At 58.2% G+C, this 26249-nt stretch overlaps 3 protein-coding genes across 4 annotated transcripts in view; 2 read left to right on the forward strand and 1 right to left on the reverse strand.

Annotated features, from left to right (window-relative positions):
* Positions 1-2586, reverse strand: part of ZBTB4 (zinc finger and BTB domain containing 4) — an 18854-nt gene extending 16268 nt beyond the window's left edge. The window contains exon 1 of one of the 2 annotated variants that reach the window (XM_032321359.1): positions 2478-2586. The gene's annotated coding sequence lies outside the window, so the exon portion shown is untranslated. Of the gene's footprint in view, positions 1-2285; positions 2374-2477 lie in introns of those variants that run through there. The other variant, XM_032321358.1, reaches the window with a different exon arrangement.
* SLC35G6 (solute carrier family 35 member G6) overlaps positions 1-3770 on the forward strand; it is a 6889-nt gene extending 3119 nt beyond the window's left edge. Inside the window, exons 3-4 of the mRNA XM_032321674.1 lie at positions 423-3345; positions 3651-3770. Coding sequence (XP_032177565.1) covers positions 423-1436 — 1014 coding nt within the window. The 3' untranslated portion in view covers positions 1437-3345; positions 3651-3770. The remainder of the gene's footprint in view (positions 1-422; positions 3346-3650) is intronic.
* POLR2A (RNA polymerase II subunit A) lies at positions 3233-25473 on the forward strand. The gene is made up of 29 exons (XM_032321353.1): positions 3233-3345; positions 11083-11215; positions 11356-11492; positions 11585-11758; positions 11848-12129; positions 12356-12517; positions 12613-12833; positions 12991-13123; positions 13542-13666; positions 13760-13970; positions 14898-15107; positions 15194-15362; positions 15547-15641; positions 15776-15979; positions 16096-16318; positions 16688-16871; positions 17272-17443; positions 17532-17637; positions 17731-17936; positions 20572-20796; positions 20940-21186; positions 21387-21487; positions 22150-22254; positions 22339-22521; positions 22765-22968; positions 23113-23299; positions 23407-23520; positions 23669-23818; positions 23917-25473. Exons 1-29 carry the CDS (start codon positions 3253-3255, stop codon positions 25071-25073), a joined length of 5913 nt encoding a protein of 1970 aa, XP_032177244.1. The 5' UTR covers positions 3233-3252; the 3' UTR covers positions 25074-25473.
* The last annotated feature ends 776 nt before the right edge of the window (positions 25474-26249 follow it).

Consider the following 26249-nt stretch of genomic DNA (forward strand, 5'->3'; position numbering starts at 1 on the left):
TCTCTTCCCCTCAAACTTTCCCAGCTGTCCTGGAGACACCCACAAATGAAACTCACAATGGTGTACCCAGGCATCCACGGAACCTGTGACATCATACCAACGCCCAGCATCTGAGGCTGCCTTCCCGTCCCCAAATCAACAGAGCCCCCCAGGTCCTTTTTCTTCTCCTGCGAACAGCCTACCCAGAGAAACACAATACTCCGAGACCGCTTACCCCCTGCTTCCTGCTTTAGAGGCCCCAGGCCTGTACTGTACCCCCTCATCCAGTTTCGGGCCCTTTCTAGCTCCTGAGGGTTCTCAGCAAGACAGCCCGACCCCACTACTGTCCTGTGAGGTCCCAGACCCCACCCTGGCATTCACCCCACCCCCTGCTCCCCGGGGCCACGGCTGCCCTAATGCCCCAGCTCCTTTCTCCCCCACAGGCTGGCAATCACCCTTACTTCAACCTGCCCGACTTCACCCAGCCATCGCCGCCCTCCACTCCGGCCAGCCTCCCCCCGCACCAGCGCTGCCGGCCCTCCGATGCCACCAAGGGTCTGCTCGTGGCCCTGCTGGGTGGGGGCCTGCCTGCTGGCTTTGTGGGCCCCTTCTCCCGCATGGCTTACCAGGCCTCTCGCTTACCCTCGCTGGAGCTGCTCATCTGTCGCTGTCTCTTTCACCTCCCCATTGCGCTGCTACTGAAAGTGCGTGGTGACCCCCTGTTGGGACCTCCCGATGTCCGGGGCCGGGCCTGCCTCCATGCCCTGCTCAACGTCCTCAGCATTGGGTGCGCCTACAGCGCGGTTCAGGTGGTGCCTGCTGGCAATGCAGCCACGGTCCGTAAGGGCTCATCCACCGTCTGCTCTGCCCTCCTCGCCCTCTGCCTCGAGAGCCAGGGTCTCAGCGGCTACGACTGGTGTGGTCTGTTGGGCAGCACCCTGGGACTCATCATCATTGTGGGACCTGGACTAGGGACGCTGCAGGAGGGGACCACGGGCCTCTACACCGCCCTGGGCTACGTGCTTGCATTCCTGGGCGGCCTGGCACTGTCGCTGGGGCTCCTGGTCTATCGTTCCCTGGATTTCCCCTCTTGCCTGCCGACAGTGGCCTTCCTGTTTGGCTTGGTGGGGCTGGTGGGCTCGGTGCCAGGCCTCTTCATACTGCAGACCCCTGTGCTGCCCAGCGATCCTCTGAGTTGGAGCTGTGTGGGGGCCGTGGGGATCCTCGCCCTGGTCTCCTTTGTGTGCGTGAGCTATGCAGTCACGAAAGCCCACCCCGCCTTGGTGTGCGCTGTCCTGCACTCCGAGGTGGTGGTGGCCTTGATGCTGCAGTATTACGTGCTCTATGAGACCGTGGCGCCTTCTGACATCATGGGGGCAGGGGTGGTGTTGGGCAGCATCGCCATCATCACCGCCCAGAACCTCAGCTGTGAGAGGGAGGGGCAGGTGGAGGAGTGAGATCCAACCGGAGAGCCTGGGGGTTGGGGGGGCAGGGGGAAATAGAAGGAGGAGAGACTGGAATACAAACATGGGAGAAGCAGCGACCAGAAAAGAGCTGATACCGGAGAGGGACACCCCTTGGAGTCAAGGGTGGAGAGGGGCTCTGCCTCTGGAACAAGCGTGGGGACCAAAACATGTGATGTCTAGGCTGGGGCTTGGGGATCAGGGCATAACTACAGGGCAAGTGAGGTCGGAGGAGCCAACGGAGGGGCTGAGAGGCAGGCCCGCCATGAGCCATGGGGAGGATTTTTCCCTCAGCAGCAGAGAGAAGAGCGAGCATTAGGGCTGGAGTGTTTGGGGGTGTTTTCAGGCAAAGGGACAGAGCAAGCAGCTGGGGTCAGGGAGTGTGCCTCCCCAGCCCCCACGAGACACGGTTTCCTTCCCTCATGGTTATGCCTCCTCCCCCCGGGGGGTGACGTGACACTGACATCAAACAAGGATCACTCTGAATGTGGCTGTGCAGTTGGTGTCATCTCTGCTTTGGAAGGAGAGTGAAAGTCCTACTCCGCTCTCATTGGAGAATCCCTTGGGATCCCTGCCCCCCCCCCGCCCCCGCCAATCTGGTTTCTGAAATATTCTGGAAGGGGATAGGATTTCCTAACGTTCAGACGCCTTGACCCTGAATCCCCCAGGACTTCTGTGTCCCGCCCCGTGGCTAATCTGCTTTTCCTGAATTGTCGCGGTCCCATGATCTCTCCCGGACAGTGGCCAGCCTCCTTCCAGAGAAGGCCCCCTGAGCGGCTCGGGCCGGGGGCTCCCGGGCCAGAGTTCCGTATTGCACTCCTTGGGAGGCCAGGAGGTACCCACCCGTCCCAGGAGGCCGCTCGACAAATACCAGCTACTTCCGGACAAGCGATTGGCCTCGCCATCTTGATCGGTTCATGCATATTCAGCGTGGCTACTGCATATTCATGAGCAAGGACGGCCCCCGGCGCTCCACACCCTCCCCCTCCCGGAACCCTCTTGGAAGGATCCGACCGGCCCCGCCTCCTTCATTACCGATTCGCAGAACAGACCATTTTCCAGCGGAGGGAAGGGGGGTAAATATTCATGGGAGACTTTTGCTGAGGACGAAAGCACAGTCCAACCTAGAATAAAAGCGGCCTGTATTCCACCTCGGTTCTTTAAACTTAAATCTCAGGGCGGGAGGGAGCAGAGCGGGCAGGCGGCGGGGTAAAACACGTTCCCCTCGCCCGCGTCCCTTCTAAAGGTCACCCAACCAGGGAGCCGGGGAGGGCCGACCAACGACTCGGGCGCGCGCTCCGTGCAGGCCGGCGCAGTCGACCCCGTAGCGCAAGGGAGGGCGGGAAAGGAAGGGGCGGGGATGTAGGGGCGAGTCTATAAAGGGCGTCATTCGGCCAGTTCGCTCCTCAGAAGCGCCGAGAGCGCGGCCGGGACGGTTGGAGAAGAAGGCGGCTCCCGGAAGGGGGAGAGACAAACTGCCGTAACCTCTGCCGTTCAGGAGCCCGGTTACTTATTTATTCGTTACCCTTTTTCTCCTTCCTCCCCCCCGAAACCTTTTCCTTCCCCCCCTTTCTTTTTTTTCCTTTTTGGGAGACGAAAAATCTCCGGAAAGGGGGAGGAGAGCTCCTTTCGCTCCTTTTTCACTTCCCCGCCTCCTTCCCTCCCCCACCTCTCCCTCCTCCGGCTTTTTCCTCCCAACTCGGGGAGGTCCTTCCCGGCGGCCGCCCCGACGGGGTCTGAGCACCTAGGCGGAGGCGGCGCAGGGTTTTTGTAGAGAGGTTTGCGCCTGCGCAGCGCGCCGGCCTCCGCGATGCACGGGGGTGGCCCCCCCTCCGGGGACAGCGCATGCCCGCTGCGCACCATCAAGCGAGTGCAATTCGGAGTCCTCAGTCCGGATGAACTGGTAAGCGGCGGTGCCCTCTACTCCCTGCCGTGGCGCGGGCGGGGCCCGACGGTGGCCGCCAGGGGGACGGGCCGCCGGAGCCGAGTGTCGCGAGGGTGTGAGCGAGCTCGGCGCTGGGTCCGGGATGGGGGCCGGGACGCCGCCGCTGGCGGGGGGCAGATCGGGTCCCCGACGCCGAACGACGGTTGATCATCCCGGGGCTGGGGTGGCGGGGCGCTGAGCAAGTTCGGATGCGAAGCTGGACCCCACATCTTTGTTCCCCCGCCCTCTTCCACACTATTCACTGGACGCCCGCTGTGTGATAGATGCGACAGATACTGAGGTCGTGAAGCCAGAGGAGACGCAGGAGGACCCTGCCTTCCACTGGCAGTGTCCGTGGGAGGGGGCGGCCAACCGTCAACATACAAATAAAGGAGCAAACCAGACAGCTGAGTTCTTGTCTAGTGCTTTGGATGGAGGGAAGGGGAGTTACCGAGGAGTGAGGCTTCTGTGGGCCGGGTGATGTCAGGGTGCGGGAAGCCCCCTCTGGGGAGGTGGTGCTTCCTGGATGAAGAGGCAGCCAGTTCTCTGGGCCACAGATCCCAGACCGAGAGCTTGTCAGACGGAGGAGACAGCAGGTGCAAAGGGCCCGGGGGAGCCATGAACTTGGTGTGTCCCAGGGGCGGGAAGAAGTGCCAGTGCGACTGGGGTTTAGAAGGGTGAGGAGAGTTAGTAAAACGGGCTGGAGAGACATGAGGGTGGGCAGGCCTGGTGGGATGTTGTAAGTCATAGTAAGGAACCTGAGTTTAATTTCATTTTGAAGAGGAAGCCTTTGGAGAATTGTAAGCCGGAGAGTGACCTCAAGTTTACATTCAAAACAAAACTAGTAGTGCTTTGGTTGCCCTCTGAAAAGCTGATTGTGGGGGAGGGCTAAGGAGGAGGGTGGGAGAGATCAGGGCGGAGGGGGTTTTGGGGGAGAGCTGCTGGTGACTCGGACTCCTTTGTGGAGTGAGCTGGCGGGAGCCAGGTGGCTGGGGAGAATGGCCCGCGTTTGTGGATGGAGACCTTTTTGCTGGAGGACAAGGCATAGCTGCTTGAGAATTAGTCAGGAGTTAGAGCCTCCTGAGCTCACATCATACCAAACCATAAATTCCAGATGCAGTTAAGCTTTAACTCCAAAAAGCAAAACTGCAGAGCTCCAGCGCAGTAGAGAAGGCTTGTGGGGGCTGATTCCAGGGGCAGAACCCCTTCGTGGTAATGAATGAATGAATTAGCGGTAAATTTTGAGTGCCTGTCATGTGGCCAGGCACTGAGCGAAGCGTTTTTTCTTTTAAGATTTTAAGTGATCTCTGCACCATAACAAGGGCCCAAACTCACAACGCAGAGATCAGGAGTCACATGCCCCTCCGACTGAGCCAGTCAGAAGCCCCAGCATTTTGTATACAAGGAAGAACAGGGCATGTTTCACTGTGTAAAAATAAGAGCCACTTGTCTTTTTCAGGGGCACCACGGACACCTAAGAGACAGTTTGGGAAACGATATTTGCACTGTGGTAGTCAAGGTTTGGTTTCTTGATACACAGGGACCACTTACAAATCAGTAGGAAAAGCACACACCTACACAAACAGATAAAGGATACAAATCAGCAGCTCCCAGAAGTTACAAATGGCCAATAAAAAGATACTAATAAAGACATGCAAATTAAAGTTTTTTCCTTTATCTGATCTTTCTCTGCTGGCCAGTATTGGGAAGTAGGCATGCTTACATATGGTTGGTAGCAGGATAAACTGTTAACAGCCTTTTTAGGGGACAGTCTGACAGTTCTGTCCATCGTTTGATGTTTGTTCTTTGGTCCAGCATTACCACTTCTAAAATTTTGTCCTTAAAGAAAAAGCTCTGAGTTTCTCTTCTCAAGCATGCCCTTCCCCGGGTCTTGCCTGGTTTAGCAAGCACACAGTGGCCATACCATTTCCCTGCTAACTCAGGCCAGACACCTGAAAGGCATCTTTGCTACTTCTCCTCACAACTTCCCCTTGGTCCGCCTGTCAGTCTATCAGCTTTGCCTTTCAAACGTGCCTGGAATCTGGCCATTTATGACCATCTCCATCTGGACCACCTTGTCCCAGCCCACCATCCTCTTTCCCATGAGCTCTGCAGTAGCCCTACCCCTTCTCTGTTCTTTCCGCTGTTCTCAGAGCTGCCAGAGAGCTCTTTTTTTATCATGTCTCCCCCGCACGGAATCCTCTGAGAGGATCCACACTGCTTACTCGGAGCTGTAGTGAGGTCCTGGCTAGTCTGGCCCCGCCTGCCTCTCCAGCCCATTACCAACCAGACTCCTCTTTGGGTCTTTAAGCACAAGGACCTGCCTGTTCTTCCAACACCGCGAGTTCAGTTCTCCCTCAAGGGCTTTATTACTCCCTGTTCCTGCTGCTTAGCATAGCATTGCCCAGACCTACCCAGGCTTACTCCTTTCTGTCCTGTCGTTAGCACGACTGTCCTGAGCACCCTGTTTAAATAGCATCCCCCCTGCATCCTGTAACCCCTGGTCTTAATTTTAAGTAATCTCTACACCATGTTGGGTTCCAATTTACAACCCCAGAATCAAGAGTTGCATGCTTGGGGCGCCTGGGTGGCTCCATCGTTAAGCCTCTGTCTTCAGCTCAGGTCATGGTCCCAGGGTCCTGGGATCCGTCCTGCATCAGGCTCCTGCTCAGCAGGATGCCTACTTCTCCCTCTCCCACTCCCCCTGCTTGTGTTCCCTCTCTCGCTCTCTCTGTCAAATAAATTAAAAGTCTTAAAAAAAAAAAAAAAGTTGCGTGCTCTTCTGCCCGAGCCCATGGGGAGACCTCTGACGCCAGTCTTGACTTTATTTTACTGTGTAGTTTGGCATTGTCTGAGAGGATCTGTTTTTCTGTTTCTTGCTCTCTCAGGAGAATATAAATTTCACGAGGGACCCTGTGCTCGCCTTTGTAATTTCAGGATTTCAAAGTGTGCCTGGTACATAATCATGGTGTAATGAGAATGAGTTAAATTAGTGAGTGAAGGAAGTAATTGGAAAGGACACAAAGAAATGTGTAGAAGGGTTTTCATTACAACATTGTTTGGATATGATACTGCTTGAAATTATAAATTGTTTCCATATTTACCGATAGGAGTTCTGTGGAGTTACCTCGGGGTGTGCTCTTAGACTAGAACAGATCTTCCCAACAGGCTAAGTCCCCTGTTCCCAGACCGTGCTGTGCTCCCGCAGCAGGCTGTTGACCCAGTGAGAGATTGTAAGTTTTCAAGAGAAGTACAAGGTGAGCTACAGTCCGCTGTCCTGGGAACTGGGAGTTCCTGATAGTCTCCTTTCGACATTAGGTGGCGCCAAACCCCTTTCGGTGACGTCATTATCGCGGGGAAGCTGGGTCTTTAGCAGTTCCCAAACTCAGGCCAAAAAAATCAGGGTGGTGCTGTCCCCTCGGATTCCAAGATCTGCCAGGTTGTACCCGGCTCAACAGGTGTCAGAGTGTCATTGTGGTTATTTGGGAAATAAAAGCAATATTTCTTTAACATTGAAATCTCTATTTACGGGTGTTTTTGTAGATGGCTACAAAGTGGTAGGGGACATAGGTATTTGTTAAGTCGTCTGGGCCTGGACCCTGGGAGTGCTGGGCAAGTTGCTGACGCACTTGAGCCCCCAAGGGCACTGTGAACCAAAGTTCAGGGATCTGAGAAGGAAGTTACCAGGATGCAAAGTGAGGCCGTGTTCTTGGAAGAGTGAGAACGTGTCTGCATTTTACAAACCCCATGGCTGACTGTTCACAAAACAGAGTTCGCCTCTGGTGGGGGCGCAGGGTGGGGGGGGGGCTTTAATTTCTCCCTGTGGTGTTCGCAGCTGGGACAGTGCTCCTGTGTCTGAGGAAGAGTAGATCGCTCCGCTGGGCATAGGAGGGTTGGTAAGGGGCCTCTTGTGGTACAGGCAGTGTTTAAGAGTCGTGCGTTCTAGAAGTCGTGGGGAAGGTGTATGTCAAGTCCTGAGGGCTCTTGGAATTCGCTGCGAGGCAGAGCTGTGGCCTCTGCCGTTATGTGGTTTGGATGTTGCGGAGTCCTGAGGTGGAGGCAGCCCTGGAGGGTCCTGCGCTCAGGCTCTCTGCAGAGCTGCTAGGAAGTCAGCAGAGCAGGGAGTCAGCCACGCTGGAAGAAGTTGGCTCCTGTTCGTTACAGCAATTGTCTACTGTGAATAGCACCAGATTATTTATTTATGCCCCAGTTTATTCCAAGAAGAATTTAGAACATACTATACCCTTCTAGATGTGCCCTATGTTGGTGGACCAGAAGCTTATTCTTGTCTTCAAGTTATTTATAATCCCGGGGTGAGGGTGCCTGGGGGTCTCGGTCGTTTAAGCGACTGCCTTCGGCTCAGGTCATGTTCCTAGGGTTGTGGGATTAAGTCCCTCATTGGGCTTCTTGTTCAGAAGGGAGCCTGCTTCAACCTCTGCCTGCTGCTCCCCCTGCCTGCATCATCTCTCTCTCTCTTTCTCAAACAGATAAATAAATCTTTTTAAAAGCGGGGGGGGGGGGGCGCCTGGGTGGCTCAGTGGTTTAAAGCCTCTGCCTTCGGCTCAGGTCATGATCCCAGGGTCCTTGGGATCGAGCCACGTATCGGGCTCTCTGCTCAGCAGGGAGCCTGCTTCCCCCCCCCTCTCTCTCTGCCTGCCTCTCTGTCTGCCAAATAAATAAATAAAATCTTAAAAAAATAAAAAGGGATTAAGGGTGGGATTTCCTGCACACTGTACAAGTGTTTACTGGCCCGTGCTAGGTGCTGACAGAAAGCAAAGGAAACCTGATCCTTGCCCTCGAGGGTTGCAGTCCAGTGGGAGAATCAGATGAGTAAATAGGAACGGATGGTGGGGCCGAGAGCCCTGCTGGCGTGTGGGGTGGGACGGACTCCATCCCAGGACCCTGGGTTGTGCCTTGCACCAGAGGCACACCCTTATCTGAGCCACGCCCGGGTGCCCTTAAGATTTTATTCTTCAGTAATCTCTACGTCCAGCGTGGGGCTTGGACTCAGGACTCCAAAGTCAAATCACATGCTCCACCCCTGAGCCAGCCAGGTGCCCCTTAAGAGAAAGAATATTTGCTGGGGATCTGCGGCAGGCATCTGTCCTGCGGTCTTGGGCAGCTCCTGGGAGCAGCCACCCCTCAGAACGCTAAATAACCCTTGTCAGACGACACCGGGTGCCTGACCCCTCTCACATAGGTAGCGAGAAGAAGGGTTGGGGGCTAACGTGGTTTGTATATAATCCAAAGTGACAGTTTGTTACCTTGTGGTAGGGAGAGAGTCCAGAACCTTCCAAGACATCTCCTGGCCCCATCTTGATGCTTGGAAGCAGAAGAGTCCTTAGCAGGTGGGTGGCTTGGTGGGCACAGCAGTCCGTCTTTTCTCCAGGCTCTCTGAAGGCACTTCCAGCAGCCGGGGGCCCTGGCAGTTGAGATCAGTGTAACAGACAGTCACCAGGAGCCGTGGGACCCAGGAGGACAGAGAGATGCTGGCCGCTGGGAGATGCTGGTACTCTCCAGGGAGGCAGCGGTAGGGGGTTAGAGAAGTGCAGAGGCGCTCATTTCTGTCCTGCTGCCCTGCCGAGCTCTCGGATGTCATGCCGAGCGCAGGAGGGTGTGAAGACTGGATTTCGGTGTAGAAGGCGTCCCAGCTGTGGGGGTGGGTGGAGAGAGGCAGGCTGGCCACCTGGGGAGCCCCTGATGCCAACCCACAGGAAGGCCCAGCCTGAGGCAGTGGCTGGAGGCTCCGAGGCTGGTGGGAGGTGCAGACAGCCGTGCCAGATGCTGGGGCAAGATCGGATCAGGGCGGGTGTTTTCCTGAGCGCCTGCCTCGTCCTGGGCTTAAGCAGGTCCAAGACATTACTTGGTCCCGCGTGACAGAGCCGGGAGGCGGACCAGAGGCCTCCTGCTCCAGCCCACACCTGGGTAACCAGTCTGTCTGTTAGAGCCTGCGAGAGCGAGGAGGGAGTGCAAGTGCGGGAGAGGGAGAAGCAGAGCCCCTGCTGAGGAGGGAGCCTGTCGCGGGGCTCCATCCCAGGACCTGCAGATGATGACCTGAGCTGAAGGCAGACGCTCAACTGACTGAGCCCCCCAGGCGCCCCTTGATTCAGTAGATAGTTTGATATATGAATCTGGAGTTTAGGAGAAAGGGGAGGCGGAGATCCGGGCGTCATTGGGGTAGAGGGAGCGCTGGGGATGGCAGGCCCGCTGCCTCGAGGGTGTGGATGAGCTGAAACCTGGGGACAGAGCTGAGTTTGAGAGGCAGTGGGAAGCAGAGGAGCCGGGGAAGGAGATGAAGGTGGAAGGGCGGCAGGGGCTCCCATGCATGCGGTCCCCGCGTCTTAGGTGGACGAGCTCTGAGTGGGACAGTGTGTGGGGCAGGGGGCCGCTCCTCAGTCTGTTGGGCCTGCTTTCAGGGCTGCGGCGCTGGCGGGGGGCGGGCATGGATCACTACTGTGGGCCGGCAGGGGCTCCCTTCCCTTTGCCGCCCCCCACCCACCCACCCCCACCCCCGTGATGCCGTGGAAACAATGCACAGCGATCCTGGCTCTGCCGCTTTCTAGTTGCCTGTCCTTCAACCTCTGGTGTCGTCATCTGTGAGATGCGGACAGTGATGCGTGTTTTACCAGTTAGCTGTGCAGAGCAGACGAGTCCCCTAGTGCTGCGCTGGTCCCCAGAAGGCGAGTCCCAGGGAGGCAAGCATGGTGTCGGCGTCGCAGCTCGGAGTAGCAGGACGGTTGTGTATTGGGCGGACAGGGTTGGGTTTGAGTCCTGGCCCCCGGAGGTGGAGGCCTTGGACAAGTCAGTTGACGCAGCCTCAGCCTCCTCCTGTGCGAGCGACAGGACCTCATTCCCAGAAGGTGAGCCGATCAGCGTAGAGAAACAAGCTGCGCAGAGGGCTGTTGGCCCGGCACGAGGGGGACACGCAGGTCGAAGCTTTTCTTAAGTTTAAGTTTGTCTCTTTGGAAGTTTAGTAGGTCAGACCCAGCTAATGTCAAAGTCCTTGGCTTTCAGTGTGCGAGAACTAAGGCTTCCTCAGCCCACCTCTTGTCCAGACCTGCTTCTGAGCCCCTCTGTCACCTGCTCCAGTCCCAGCCTCCCTCCCCCAAGGGGTCCCTCAAGTCACATGTCCCGGGGCACCCTTCTGCTCCAGCACCTGCCTCCCCCATCTCATCCCAGGATCTCCAGCTGAGCAAGGATGGGGTCGGGCTGCTGGGGCCTCGGGAAGGAGGTGATGAGGACAGGGGCGAGCAGTGGCGGGCTTCAGGAGCTGAAGCTAAGGGCCAGTCGTGTCTTGGCAGGCTGCAGCACTGTCCCCTGCCAGGGACCGGATTCAGGGCTTGATTTCAGCTTTGGGGAAGAAGCAAGGCATTGATTTTTTTTTTTTTTTAAACTCCTCCTTGAAACAACTTACTTCTTTTGGGGGGTAAATCCTATGGATGTCAGCGATCTGGCATTGAACCAGAGGGGTGTGTGGGGTTTGAGGCAGGGAGATTGGCAGCTTATATGGAGGCCAGGGTTGGCTGCACACAAGTCCTTAGCACCCTCGCCCACCCGGACAGAGACCAGGACCCCCGATACTCGGCGCTGGCACCCCCAGAGGAGCGGACCCACTCATGCGCCCTCCTCCTTTGAGGCCTTTGTATGTGAAGGCTGGAAACCAGGAATCCTATTTAGTTGTCACTGTTTTTTGTTGTTTTTTTTTTTTTTCTGTAGAAACGAATGTCTGTGACAGAGGGCGGTATCAAATACCCCGAGACCACAGAGGGAGGCCGCCCCAAGCTTGGGGGGCTGATGGACCCGAGGCAGGGGGTGATCGAGCGGACCGGCCGCTGCCAGACCTGTGCGGGTGAGTGCTGGGGGCTGGCGGGGGGTCTCCATGGGACGGCGGGAAGCTTGGGTCCTTGACCACCAGGCCCAGGGGCGGGGACCCCTGGGGACCTCTGAGGTGCCAGCCAGGATGAGGGTCTGAGGTGTGTGTCCCCGCAGGAAACATGACGGAGTGTCCTGGCCACTTCGGCCACATCGAGCTGGCCAAGCCCGTATTCCACGTGGGCTTCCTGGTGAAGACGATGAAAGTGTTGCGCTGCGTCTGCTTCTTCTGCTCCAAGCTGCTCGTGGACTCTGTGAGTGGAGTTGGGCTCTGGCCTGGAGGAGGGGTAGCTCCGTGAGGGGACCGAGGCGCAGCCCGGCCGACCCTCCTCTGCTCTGTCCCCAGAACAACCCAAAGATCAAGGACATCCTGGCCAAGTCCAAGGGGCAGCCCAAGAAGCGGCTGACGCACGTGTATGACCTGTGCAAGGGCAAGAACATCTGCGAGGGCGGTGAGGAGATGGACAACAAGTTCGGGGTGGAGCAGCCGGAGGGCGACGAGGATCTGACCAAAGAGAAGGTAGCGGCCGGCGGGATCACCAGGGCGGGGGGCAGGCTGGCTGAGGGCCGGTGAGGTCTCGGCGCTCACGGCCCCTCTGTCCCTGACAGGGCCATGGTGGCTGCGGGCGGTACCAGCCCCGGATCCGGCGCTCGGGCCTGGAGCTGTACGCGGAGTGGAAGCACGTCAACGAGGACTCCCAGGAGAAGAAGATCCTGCTGAGTCCTGAGCGAGTGCATGAGATCTTCAAGCGCATCTCGGACGAGGAGTGCTTCGTGCTGGGCATGGAGCCCCGCTATGCGCGGCCCGAGTGGATGATCGTCACCGTGCTGCCTGTGCCCCCGCTGTCCGTGCGGCCCGCCGTGGTGATGCAGGGTTCTGCCCGCAACCAGGTCAGCGGCTCCCGGACTGCGCCTCTCCGTGGGGTGGCCGGCCCCAGTGGCGGGAGGCCCTGGGTTGTGGGCAGGCGCAGGCAAGAGCCCCAGGGTGGAGTGCGGGGGCCCAGGTGACCGAGCCACCTGACGGCCCTGTGCGTTGGCATGAGGCCCATGGTGTGGCTGGAGGTCATGGCAGTGCTTCCGTGTGCGGGTCGGTGACCGCGCGGACCTCTGGCCACAGGACGACCTAACGCACAAGCTGGCGGACATTGTGAAGATCAACAACCAGCTGCGGCGCAACGAGCAGAACGGCGCGGCAGCGCACGTCATCGCCGAGGACGTGAAGCTCCTGCAGTTCCACGTGGCCACCATGGTGGACAACGAGCTGCCCGGCCTGCCCCGCGTGAGTCCCTGCACCGCCCACGCTGCGCCCGAGTGGGAGGCGGCATGGGGGTGTCCGGGCTGACTGCGCGGTGCGCCCACCCCGTCTCCTCACAGGCCATGCAGAAGTCGGGGCGCCCCCTCAAGTCCTTGAAGCAGCGGCTGAAGGGCAAGGAAGGCCGGGTCCGAGGGAACCTCATGGGCAAGCGCGTGGACTTCTCGGCGCGCACTGTCATCACCCCCGACCCCAACCTCTCCATCGACCAGGTGGGCGTGCCTCGCTCCATCGCTGCCAACATGACCTTCGCAGAGATTGTCACGCCCTTCAACATCGACAGGTGGGCTTGGCCTCCAGCTGGGATGGGGCAGAGGGGCGTGGCCAGGGGGACACAGGTGGAGAGCTGGGAGCCCGGAGCAGAGAGCGCTTTCACTGGGGTGCGGGCGGCAATAGGGCTTCGGGGAGCTCTGTGCTCAGCGCACCTCTGCTCTCTGTAGACTCCAGGAGCTGGTACGCAGGGGGAACAGCCAGTACCCAGGGGCCAAGTACATTATTCGGGACAATGGCGACCGTATCGACCTGCGTTTCCACCCGAAGCCCAGTGACCTTCACTTGCAGACCGGCTACAAGGCACGTGGCAGAGCGGGGGCCTCTGAGGCTGTCCTGTTCCTTAGGGTTCAGGCCTGGGGTGTCTCTAAAAGACCCCTGCTGTCCTCAGCAATCTGCGGTGGCTGGGGCGGGGAGTGCGCTGGCCCGAGTGTGGTGCCCTGGGTGTATATGGCCGGGCCAGGGAGGCGCGGAGCAGAAGGCTCCAAGTGCAGAGTGTCTGGGTATCCGCCACCACCACCCCCGCCCCGGCACCAGAGATCCTTGAGGCTGGGCAATGCTGTCCTTTGTTCAGTGGCGTCCGGCCCAGAGGGCTCGTCACTGTGTGTTCCACATGAAATTGCGCCCTTCCATCTTCTCTTTCCAGCTGCAGAGCATTTCTGGCCCACGGCCTCTTGCTTGTAGCAAGCCCCCTCCTCTGAGCCTCCACTTGCCTCCCTAGGTGGAGCGGCACATGTGTGACGGAGACATCGTCATCTTCAACCGCCAGCCGACTTTGCACAAAATGTCCATGATGGGGCATCGGGTCCGCATCCTCCCCTGGTCTACTTTCCGCTTAAATCTGAGGTCCGTCCCCTGGCCTTGGGCGGCGGGTGGGGCCGAGCGGCTGCCTGACACTTCCCTGCGCAGTTCCGAGCCTGCTTCTCTCGGTCACTGCAGTGTGACGACTCCTTACAACGCTGACTTCGACGGGGACGAGATGAACTTGCACCTGCCCCAGTCCCTGGAGACGCGGGCGGAGATCCAGGAGCTGGCCATGGTGCCACGCATGATCGTCACCCCCCAGAGCAATCGGCCGGTCATGGGCATCGTGCAGGACACGCTCACGGCCGTGCGCAAATTCACCAAGAGAGACGTCTTTCTGGAACGGGTGTGTGCTCCTGTGGAGGGGGCCCGGCTCGGACGGGCGCTGTGACCGGGGTGGTGAGGGGACATTGGGGAGGAAGAGCTGGGACGTGTGCGTTGACCTGCCCCACACCAACCTCTGTGCCCGGCAGGGGAGGGGAGGCAGTTAGGATGGTCAGGGGCCAGAAACGGTTTATGGCTTTAATGCCCAATTCAGCTTTTTATTTTGTTTTTTTCCCCATTTAATTTTTTAAGATGTGTAATTTCAGGTACTGTTAGAAAACAAAGGGGAAGGAAAGCACATGATCTAGTTATAGTTTTACTTTTTATTTTTATTTTTTTAAGATTTTATTTATTTATTTGATAGATAGAGATCACAAGTAGGCAGAGAGGCAGGCAGAGAGAGAGGAGGAAGCAGGCTCCCCGCTGAGCGGAGAGCCCGATGCAGGGCTCGATCCCAGGACCCTGAGATCATGACCTGAGCCAAAGGCAGCGGCTTAATCCACTGAGCCACCCAGGGACCCTATTTCTTTCTTTTTTGTTTGATTTTTTTTCTCTCTGTTTAAGATTTTATTTATTTATTTAACAGAGATCACAAGTAGGCAGAGAAGCAGACAGAGTCAGAGAGGGAAGCAGGCTCCCTGCTCAGCAGGGAGTCTGGTGTTGGGCTCAATCTCAGGACCCTGAGATCGTGACCTGAGCCAAAGGCAGAGGCTTCACCCACTGAGCCCCCCAGGCATCCCGGTTGTTTCATAATTATTAGAAGTAGTTTATGTTTATTGTTCAAGAGAAGAGAGACGCAGAGTCTCATGGTCATAATTAATATGTCATGAGAAGTTTGGGAAACCCTCTCCCTGGCGTCTGCCTCCCCAGTCCGCTCTCACCCATGGGTTCACTACCTTCCCCAGCGCAGCCCCGGGGCTGAAAGCTGCTGTTGCTTGTCCTGGTGCAGGGGGAGGTGATGAACCTGCTGATGTTTCTGTCCACGTGGGACGGGAAGGTGCCGCAGCCAGCCATCCTGAAGCCACGGCCCTTGTGGACGGGCAAACAGATCTTCTCCCTCATCATCCCCGGCCACATCAACTGTATCCGTACCCACAGTACCCATCCAGACGACGAGGACAGCGGTCCTTACAAGCACATCTCTCCCGGGGACACCAAGGTAGGATCCGGCCTCCGCCTGTGTGGGGGCAGGATTTGGACAGGGGCACCACCGCAGGGGTCTCAAGTGGGGTGCTTTGTGCGCAGGTGGTGGTGGAGAACGGGGAGCTGATCATGGGCATCCTGTGTAAGAAGTCTCTGGGCACGTCGGCCGGCTCTCTGGTGCACATCTCTTACCTGGAGATGGGCCATGATGTCACTCGCCTTTTCTACTCCAACATTCAGACCGTCATCAACAACTGGCTGCTGATCGAGGGTGAGCGAAGAGCTCCAGTGAGCCCGCTCCTGGAGTCCAGACTCCCTCTTCTTCCCGTTCTTCTGTCCTTCGCTTTCCTGCTTGGATTTGGGGTCCCGCCGCCAAGGGTCTTGGCTGTGATTCCATTCCAGGTTTTGGTGGGGAGTGTAAGGAGGGTATTGGTGATGCCACTCCATATTCCTAGGTCACACCATTGGCATTGGGGACTCCATTGCCGACTCCAAGACCTACCAGGACATCCAAAACACTATTAAGAAGGCCAAGCAAGATGTGATAGAGGTGAGTAGGAAGGCCGGCCGAGACCCAGTGACAGTCACTCCGACACGTGAAGGGGATGTCGGCGACAGCCGGGTAGGTATGCGGGGAGGGGGAGCAGAACGGACGCCAAGCCCTGCCGCCTCCCTCTCACCCAGGTCATCGAGAAAGCTCATAACAACGAGCTGGAGCCCACCCCGGGGAACACCCTGCGGCAGACCTTCGAGAACCAGGTGAACCGCATTCTCAACGACGCCCGAGACAAGACTGGCTCCTCTGCCCAGAAGTCCCTGTCTGAGTACAACAACTTCAAGTCTATGGTCGTGTCTGGGGCCAAAGGTTCCAAGATCAACATCTCCCAGGTGGGGAGCCTTGGCCTTCCCAATGCGGGCCGCGGGGGAGGTGTGACGGGTCAGCGTGCTAGGAACGTGGGCTCTTCAAGCAGAGGGAGTCAGGGGCATCCCCCGTCTTTCCCCAGGTCATTGCCGTCGTCGGACAGCAGAACGTGGAAGGGAAACGGATCCCGTTTGGGTTCAAGCACAGGACCTTGCCTCACTTCATCAAGGACGACTACGGGCCCGAGAGCCGCGGCTTCGTGGAGAACTCTTACCTGGCCGGCCTTACGCCCACCGAGTTCTTCTTCCATGCCATGGGGGGTCGCGAGGGGCTCATCGACACAGCCGTCAAGACTGCTGAGACTGGTGAGGCCTTCTGGCCCGGCTACTGCTGGGGGACCCCTGGGGTGGGCGTGGGGGAGTTCCTGGGCTGGGGATTTTGTCTCTCAAGGAAAGAGTAGCAGATGGAAGTCAGGAGCCAGGAAGGCGGCCCACGGGACACGCACAGCCCCCCGCAGCACTCCCTGGTGCAGGGACAGGGCCCAAGGTCTCTCACGACTTGTCCCCTGGGTGCTGGTTCCCGGGGCCCCCCTCTAGGCCCTGCCTCCAGCAGGTGGTGGGCGCAGCGTTCATGGAGGGTCGGGGGTGCCGGGGGGATGCTGTCTCTCGTGAGGGTCAGTGGGTGGAGGCGTTGGCACCTTCTGCACACGCGCCCATACCCCTCCCCCCGCGCAGGGTACATCCAGCGGCGGCTCATCAAGTCCATGGAGTCAGTGATGGTGAAGTATGACGCCACCGTGCGCAACTCCATCAACCAGGTGGTGCAGCTGCGCTACGGTGAGGACGGCCTGGCTGGCGAGAGCGTCGAGTTCCAGAACCTGGCCACCCTGAAGCCATCGCACAAGGCTTTCGAGAAGAAGTGAGGAGGCTGTGGTGGGCGGGTCCTGGCCGTGGGGCTCTCAGCTGGCCTCCTAGGACACCCCTCCCTTCACGCAGAGATGCTGCTGGCCCAACGTGTGCCTTGCGGCCACCTGCCCTCTTAGGACCCTTTGTCCCTCCTGGTGATGGCAAGTGCATGGTGGGGGCCGACCTGTGCCCAGTGGCATCCTAGTGCCCAATGGTGTCCTAGCAAGCTCAGGTGGCCTGGCCCCAGCTCGGGTCCTGCTGGCAGCCCTGGGGCCTAGACCTTGGATTTCTCTGCCCCGGACACTTTGCCGTGGATCCCCGTTCTGCAGGACGTGCGGCTCAGAGCCTCGCAGTGCTCTTTGCAGGGATTGGGCCTGGGCTCGCCTGCTCCTGACCCCTCCTGCTGCCCGCAGATTCCGCTTTGACTACACGAATGAGAGGGCGCTGCGGCGCACCCTGCAGGAGGACTTGGTGAAGGACGTGCTGAGCAACGCGCACATCCAGAACGAGCTGGAGCGGGAGTTCGAGCGCATGCGCGAGGACCGGGAGGTGCTCAGGGTCATCTTCCCCACCGGTGACAGCAAGGTGCGCGAGACGGGTAGGCGGGGCCGGGGCGCTACTGGCGTTGTGTGGCTGTGCCCTGCTCGTGACACCCCTTGCCGCCCCTCTTCAGGTGGTGCTGCCCTGTAACCTGCTGCGCATGATCTGGAACGCTCAGAAAATCTTCCACATAAACCCCCGTCTGCCATCCGACCTGCACCCCATCAAGGTCGTAGAGGGTGAGTAGCGGCCTGGGGACCCCTGGGCCAGGCTGCAGGACCGGAGTGAGCCGGGCTGCGGTCTACCCTCTTTTGACCTCCGTTGGCCACCAGGAGTCAAGGAGTTGAGCAAGAAGCTGGTGATCGTGAACGGGGACGACCCCCTGAGCCGGCAAGCACAGGAGAACGCCACGCTCCTCTTCAACATCCACCTGCGCTCCACGCTCTGCTCCCGCCGCATGGCCGAGGAGTTCCGGCTCAGCGGGGAGGCCTTCGACTGGCTGCTCGGGGAGATTGAGTCCAAGTTCAACCAAGCCATTGTAAGTGGTGGTCTCAGCCCAGCCTCGCTTTCCTCTCCTCTGACCTGTGCACTCACCTGGGCTCTGAGCGCAGCCTGCCTTCGCCCACCAGCGCCTGGGGGTGGCTCTTGGTCACTGAGGGTCTGTGCTTTGCCAAGTCCCACTTGGGGGGCTTTGTGCCTCCTTCCCTGGCGGGCTGTTTCCATGACGCAGACACAGACACTGGGCCTTGGACAGATGGGTGACGACTCCAGGATGGGCAATCCTACCGGAAAGAAGCCATGTGGCTGGGATGGGAAATGGGAGGGTCGTTCTTTCTTTTCTGAAAGTGCCTGGTGTGTGCAGAATTCTGGTGTAGGTGGAGGTAAGGGACTGGGGGAGTGAGCAGGAAAGAGATTCAGACATACTGGGAGAGACCATCACTGTCTCTAAGGGAGGTTTTTACAGGGCAGTGGGAAGACAGAAATGTCTTACAGGCTTGGCTCTGAATACATGCACGATAATCCGGTTTTATAAATGAAATAATTAAAACGCATCAGGAAACACTATAGAACGTGATTGAAAGAAGGAAGGCTTAAGTGAGCAGAAGGACATCGGGTGTTTGAGGATTACAAGATTTGTGCTGCTAAATGGCCATAATCCCCAAAGTGATCTACAGACTCAGCACTGTCTCTGTCAGAGCCCAGCTGCCTTTTTTACAGAGATGTATAAGCTGATCCTAAAATTTATAGGGAATTGCAGAGGATTCAGAGTAGCCAGACAGTTTGGGAAAACAACAAGATTGGAGGACTCCCACTTTCCGATTTCATATATCCCCGTAGAGCTGCACATCTCAGAAACGCGCGGTGCTCACATGAGGTTGTAGAGACATGCACGGAACTCAAGTTGACGGCTTGCAAGTTAAACTGTCACGTTTACAGTTGTTGGTTTTTTTTTTTTTAAGATTTTATTTATTTATTTGACAGATAAAGACAGCAAGAGAGGGAACACAAGCAGGGGGAGTGGGAGAGGGAGAAGCAGGCTTCCCACTGAGCAGGGAGCCCAATGCGAGGCTCGATCCCAGAACCCTGGCATCATGACCTGAGCTGAAAGCAAACGCTCAACGACTGAGCCACCCAGGGGCCCCTACAGTTGTTACATTTTTGCGGAGGGTGCCAAGTCTTTGCACGGGAGAAAATAAGTCTTTTCAACAAATGATATTGGGGGCCTCACTGGGTTCTTCAGTCCATTAATCCAATTCTTGGTTTCAGCTCAGGTCATGGTCTCAGGGGCTGTGAGATCAAGCCCCATGTTGGGCTCTACACTCAGCTCGGGGGATGGGGGGGCTCTGCTTGGGATTCTCTTGCCTTGCCCTCCCCCATGCATGCTCCATTTCTTTCTCAAATAAATTTTAAAAAGTAGTAGTGCTGGGACAGCTAGGCATACACGGGCAAAATGCTGAAGTTGGATCCTTACCTCGCGCTGTGTAGAAAAATTGCTTCAAAATACGTTGAAGATCTACGTGTAAGAGCTCAAGCTATAAAAAGTTCTAGAAGAAAACGTGGAGTAAATTTTCATGATCTTCGATTAGACAGCGGAGTCTTTGGTTGGACACCGAAAGCATCTGGCTAAAGAGCACCAAACAAGACAGATGGGGCTTTGGCTACATGAAAATCCTGTGCTTCAGAGAACACCAGCAAGAGAGTGAGAAGATGATCCAGAACAGCAGGGTAAGCTTTGCCATCATCCTGCATGAAGAATACACAAAGGACTGCTGTGAGTCAGCAGCAACAAAGAGAGCTTAAGCCTTGGATAGACACCTTCCTACAAAGAATATACCTAAGTGACCAGTAAATGCATGAGAAGAATTGGTCAGCGTCATGAGTCTCCCAGGAAACGCAGCTGCAGCCCAGTGAGCCACCACATCGTGCCCCTCGAATTAGGATGGAAAGAGGCTCTGGGTGAAGCCATGGAGCCGTGAAAATTTTCCTGGGCCGCTGCTGCAGGCGGTGCAGCCACTGCGGGACTGCTGGGTGTCACGGGCCGCTGATCCTCTGAAGAGTGGACATGGGTACTGTTTGAACCAGCAGATCCACTCCTAGGAACATACCCAAGACTGGACAGCATGTGCACAAAAACGGAGCACACAGACGATCGTGGTTCGCTCATAACAGCCACGCTGTGGAAACAGCCAGAACATCTGTCCGTGGACGGGTAAGCAGGACTGCCAGCACCGTACAGAGGAGCGTCCTGTGGTCGGAGCAGCGAGGTGCGGAGCCGGAAGACAGCGATGAGCCTCCGGTTGCCGTGTGCGCGGAGGCCGTGTGCACTAGGACTCTCGTGGGAAGGTGGCTGATGGCAGTTAGAGCTGATGGCGTGTGGTCGTGACCTCAGTGAACAGAAACTTTGGGGAGCCCCCCACTTGGAGCACTGATGTGACCTGGTGTGCAGCCCGTGACTTGAGCACACTCTAGAAGTTAGGGTCTCAGGTGGCCCAGGGCCGCCCCCCAGGCGTGTGGAGCGGAAGGTGAGGAGGAAGGGGCACGTGAATCCGACTCGCTGTGTCAGGTTCCTGTCCTGTCCCAGCACCCATGTCACTGTGCTGACTGTAGCTTGTCGTCCCTCGCCGGAAGGGAGGTGCTCACTTTCTGTGATGCCAGCTTTTCTTCTTCCGTAGGCCCATCCTGGGGAGATGGTGGGTGCCCTGGCCGCACAGTCCCTTGGAGAACCTGCCACCCAGATGACCTTGAACACCTTTCACTACGCCGGTGTGTCTGCCAAGAACGTGACCCTGGGTGTGCCCCGTCTCAAGGAGCTCATCAACATCTCCAAGAAGCCGAAGACGCCTTCGCTCACTGTCTTCCTGCTGGGCCAGTCCGCTCGAGACGCTGAGAGGGCCAAGGTAGAGACTGGGTAGCTCGGCTTCTGGCGGGAGGAGGAGGGGGAGTGCTCTCGCCCTTGAACGCCTTCTCTCTGCAGCGAGGGCTTGCAGAAGCCTTCAGAGCCCCCTACATGTCTTATGTCCCCAATCCCTCTTGTTCCCAGGACATTCTGTGCCGTCTGGAGCATACGACACTGAGGAAGGTGACCGCCAACACAGCCATCTACTACGACCCCAACCCCCAGAGCACGGTGGTGGCAGAGGATCAGGAATGGGTGAATGTCTACTACGAGATGCCTGACTTTGACGTGGCCCGCATCTCCCCCTGGCTTTTGCGGGTGGAGCTGGACCGGAAGCACATGACCGACCGGAAGCTGACCATGGAGCAGATTGCCGAGAAGATCAATGCGGGTAAGACTACCCAGGCTTCGCATCTGTCCCGGCACCGCCTGCTGGTCCCCAGTGAGCCCCCCACCCTCCGCCTTCCGTGGGCCTGCTCCGTGTTACCCTTTCTTCTAGAGGGTTCTGGGAGGGGCAGGGGAAGCTGGGAGAGCGCCATCGGGGAGAGTCCCCCGGCCACCGTCCTTCTCACGGTCCCTCCTCTGCACCAGGTTTCGGCGACGACTTGAACTGCATCTTTAACGACGACAACGCGGAAAAGCTGGTGTTGCGCATCCGGATCATGAATAGCGACGAGAACAAGATGCAAGAGGTGAGGAGGCCGGGGGCCGCGGACGGTGCCGGGCGGCCTCTCTGGCGACCAGAGGCATGAAAGCGGCGTGGAGGCTGGCTGGGATTTCCAAAACTTGTAGCAGCAAAATCATTTGAAAGTTGAGGTAGCAGCTGTGTGGCCCCGACAGATGGCGTTGAAGCAGGGGCCTGTCCCCCTGCGAGGCTCCCCCGTGAGGGCGGAGAGCAGGGCTAGCGCATCTTGCGGAAGGCAGGTGATAGCAGGTGCCGCGGACCCGGGGAGTGTGCCGGAGCGGTGTCTTCAGTCCTGGGCACGAACACACGCTGAACTGTGGGAGAGTAGATCCAGAGATCTGATAGGAGAGGCCGGCTGCCCACGGGAGCCCTTTGCTGCCCAGGTGGTGGTCACCGCAAGCTGGGAGGGGGGCCGCAGGCGCCCTCGGGACCCTTGGAGTGTGCGAGCTTCTGAAAGCCTGTCGGGAAGGCGGGTTGTGGGAGCCTTCCCTGGGTCTCTCTCAGGATCGCGAAAACCGGCTAAAAAGTAACATCAGGGGGACCACGGAGGGCAGAGTCGGGCCTGACGTGGCTCTCAGGCCCCCCCAGGGCGGCTGTGGTCTGGGGTGAGGGTGGGGAGAGAGGAGGAGGGTAGAGGGTTCCAGGCCCTGGGCCTCGCTCTCGCTGCAGGAGGAGGAAGTGGTAGACAAGATGGATGACGACGTTTTCCTGCGCTGCATCGAGTCCAACATGCTGACTGACATGACCCTGCAGGGCATCGAGCAGATCAGCAAGGTCAGCGCACCCCTCCCGCCAGCGCCCCCCCCCCGCCCCCTCTCTGCCACCCCTTCACCCCGCCGCTCACACCCTCCCCTGCAGGTGTACATGCACCTGCCGCAGACAGACAATAAGAAGAAGATCATCATCACGGAGGACGGGGAGTTCAAGGCCCTGCAGGAGTGGATCCTGGAGACGGACGGCGTGAGCCTGATGCGGGTGCTGAGCGAGAAGGACGTGGACCCCGTGCGCACCACGTCCAACGACATCGTGGAGATCTTCACGGTGAGCCCCCAACGCGCCACTGCCCCGCTCTCTTCCCGGGATCCTGCATGTCCAACAGGAAGCAGCCCCCGCCTTCTCTCTGGGCGTTCACTTGCTCACGTTTGTCCAAAGCTGAGCCCAGGGTTGAGTGTGGGCAGCTGCGACCCGTGATTGTCCCTCTGCGGGTCCAGGTGGCAGGAGGAGCTGGGGGAGAGCAGAGCTCCTCGGTCTTGTCCCGTCACTCTGACCCCCACTGCCGGCCAGGTGCTGGGCATTGAAGCCGTGCGGAAGGCTCTGGAGCGGGAGCTGTACCACGTCATCTCCTTTGACGGTTCCTACGTCAATTACCGCCACTTGGCTCTGCTGTGTGACACCATGACCTGTCGAGGCCACCTGATGGCCATCACCCGACATGGGGTCAACCGCCAGGATACCGGGCCTCTCATGAAATGCTCCTTTGAGGAAACGGTAACGACAGAGCAGGGGGGTAGATGGAGAGGGGGCGGGGAGCACTGTAGGAAGACGGGGTGCACCAGAGTGACCTGGGCAGCAGCCCCTCGGAGCACGGGGTGTGGAGCTGTCTCACGGGCCCCCCGTCGGCTGGTCATGCAGGTGGACGTGCTGATGGAGGCCGCCGCACATGGAGAAAGCGACCCCATGAAGGGGGTGTCGGAGAACATCATGCTGGGCCAGCTCGCCCCAGCCGGCACCGGATGCTTTGACCTCCTGCTTGATGCCGAGAAGTGCAAGTACGGCATGGAGATCCCCACCAACATCCCCGGCTTGGGGGCCGCCGGACGTGAGTAGCTGGACCCCCGCTGCCCAGACCTGGCCGGGGGGCAGGGGTGGGAGTGGGAAGGCTGGTCTCTGGGCGTGGTGCTCAGGAGTTCCCCTGCTTCTCCACAGCCACTGGCATGTTCTTCGGCTCAGCGCCCAGCCCCATGGGAGGGATTTCTCCGGCCATGACGCCCTGGAACCAGGGTGCAACCCCGGCCTATGGTGCCTGGTCCCCTAGTGTCGGTGAGTGACCCAGCCCGCAAGGAAGGGCCCCTGTCCGGGTCGTCAGAGGCGGGTAGGCTGTGGGGGTGAGGTGGTGCCTTACCGGGGGGCACTGGGGGGCACACTGCTGAGTTCCAACTCTGGTTTGAATTCCTGTTGTGCTTGGCAGGGAGTGGAATGACCCCGGGGGCAGCCGGCTTCTCCCCCAGCGCCGCCTCCGACGCCAGCGGCTTCAGCCCTGGCTACTCGCCTGCCTGGTCTCCCACGCCGGGCTCCCCAGGCTCGCCCGGCCCCTCCAGCCCGTACATCCCCTCGCCAGGTGAGCTGTCCCTGTCGGTTGGGGCCAAGTTCCTTCCTCCCCAATCCTTCCTTCGGGGTAACTTTCCATCGCTGAACTCTTGGCTTTTTCCCCCACAGGTGGTGCTATGTCTCCCAGCTACTCCCCAACATCACCCGCCTATGAGCCTCGCTCCCCTGGAGGCTATACACCTCAGAGTCCCTCTTACTCCCCTACCTCACCTTCCTACTCCCCCACCTCTCCATCCTACTCTCCAACCAGTCCCAACTACAGCCCCACGTCACCTAGCTACTCCCCGACCTCGCCCAGCTACTCCCCGACTTCGCCCAGCTACTCCCCGACTTCTCCCAGCTACTCCCCAACCTCTCCCAGCTATTCTCCAACTTCCCCGAGCTACTCTCCCACTTCTCCGAGCTACTCTCCAACCTCTCCCAGCTACTCCCCGACCTCTCCCAGCTACTCCCCCACCTCTCCCAGCTATTCCCCCACCTCTCCTAGCTACTCGCCAACGTCCCCAAGCTACTCTCCCACGTCCCCAAGCTACTCTCCCACGTCCCCAAGCTACTCGCCAACATCCCCAAGCTACTCACCAACCAGCCCTAACTATTCTCCAACCAGTCCCAATTACACCCCGACGTCTCCTAGCTACAGTCCGACGTCACCAAGCTACTCCCCGACTAGTCCCAACTACACGCCCACGAGCCCTAACTACAGCCCAACCTCTCCAAGTTACTCTCCAACTTCACCCAGCTACTCCCCGACCTCGCCAAGCTATTCCCCGTCAAGCCCACGATACACACCACAGTCTCCGACCTATACCCCGAGCTCCCCCAGCTACAGCCCCAGCTCCCCCAGCTACAGCCCGACCTCGCCGAAGTACACCCCCACCAGCCCCTCGTACAGCCCCAGCTCCCCAGAGTACACCCCAACCTCTCCCAAGTACTCACCTACCAGCCCGAAGTATTCGCCCACCTCCCCCAAGTACTCACCCACTAGCCCTACCTATTCGCCCACCACCCCAAAGTACTCCCCAACATCTCCTACTTACTCGCCGACCTCTCCGGTCTATACCCCGACCTCCCCCAAGTACTCGCCCACCAGCCCTACCTACTCGCCCACCTCCCCCAAGTACTCACCCACCAGCCCCACCTACTCACCTACCTCCCCCAAAGGCTCTACCTACTCACCCACTTCCCCGGGCTACTCGCCCACCAGCCCCACCTACAGCCTCACCAGTCCGGCCATCAGCCCGGACGACAGCGATGAGGAGAACTGAGGGTGCGCGGGGTGCAGGGCAGCCCGAGCGGTGCCCTCGTGGGGCGCAGGCCCCTGGCCTGCTTCCCTTGTACATAGCGCCTGTGACAGAGTTCTTCGTTGATGTTCTGGTCCCGTTTCCGCTGGGGCTTCTTGTCTTGTTCTCCACCTGTGCTGACTCAGAACCCACTCCTGGCTCTGGTGGTCTCCTTCCTGCCCCACCCACCCCAGGCCTGTCCCCACATCAAGGCTCCCTCCTTGCCTGTGGCTTGATTGGGGGTAGAGGGGATGTTAACTTCTTAGGGGTAGTTCCTGCTGTGGGTCGTTCTAGCTGATCCTCGGGAAGAACAAAGCTAAAGCTGCCTTTTGTCTGTTATTTTATTTTTTGAAGTTTAAATAAAGTTTACTAATTTTGGCCAAAAGTGCATCACACGGAATGTGTCATTGTGGGCAGCACACCTGGGCCACCGCCTGCCCAGGCCACTCCCTGCCACCAAGAGGCGGGCAGCCCAAGCTGATGGCTCTTCACTCTCTGAACAAGCACCTGCCACGGGCCACGTGCTGCTTTCTGCCAGCGTTACGGTCCCCCAGGGGGTGGCCCTTGCCCTCCATTAAGGCACTGCTGGACGTAACAGCTTTTTAACCTTTGATTATCGTGATTTGGAAAAGTCCAGAAAGGTCCATGTGCTGTAGAAGCGGAAGTGTCCCCATCCTCCACACCACCACCAGGAGGCACATTTTCTTCCGGTATTTCTCCTGCGTTTCTCAAGTCCCTTCTAATCACTTTTTGTTTTGGTCTCAAAGCAACAATGAGAAGGTTCTGGGTCCTGTAATAGCTTTGAAAGTGGCTGTGAAAGGATTCAGAGATAATTTGTTACTTTTGGCCACTCCATATTTTCTTCCATTAGTTTCCTGTTAATGCATGTATCAGCTTCCTCCATTCCCTGCTAGATTATTTCTGCTTTGCTTTGGATATATTTTTTTTTTTAAAGATTTTATTTATCTGACAGACAAAGATCATAAGTAAGCAGAGAGGCAGGCAGAGAGAGGGGAAGGGAAGCAGGCTCCCTGCTGAGCAGAGAGCCTGATGCAGGGCTCAATCCCAGGACCCTGGGATCACGATCTGAGCCGAAGGCAGAGGCTTTAACCCACTGAGCCACCCAGGCTTTGGATATTTTAAATTAATTTTTTTTTTAAT

Source organism: Mustela erminea, chromosome 18, assembly GCF_009829155.1.
Source record: "Mustela erminea isolate mMusErm1 chromosome 18, mMusErm1.Pri, whole genome shotgun sequence".
Lineage (NCBI taxonomy): Eukaryota > Metazoa > Chordata > Mammalia > Carnivora > Mustelidae > Mustela > Mustela erminea.

Excerpts from the sequence above, each read along its gene's own strand:
- POLR2A (XM_032321353.1), top strand. The coding sequence starts at position 3,253 with ATGCACGGGGGTGGCCCCCCCTCCGGGGACAGCGCATGCCCGCTGCGC. Across the intron at positions 16,319-16,687 it reads CGTCAAGACTGCTGAGACTG|GGTACATCCAGCGGCGGCTC; the intron begins GTGAGGCCTTCT and ends CCCCCCGCGCAG. Across the intron at positions 22,255-22,338 it reads GCATCGAGCAGATCAGCAAG|GTGTACATGCACCTGCCGCA; the intron begins GTCAGCGCACCC and ends CCTCCCCTGCAG.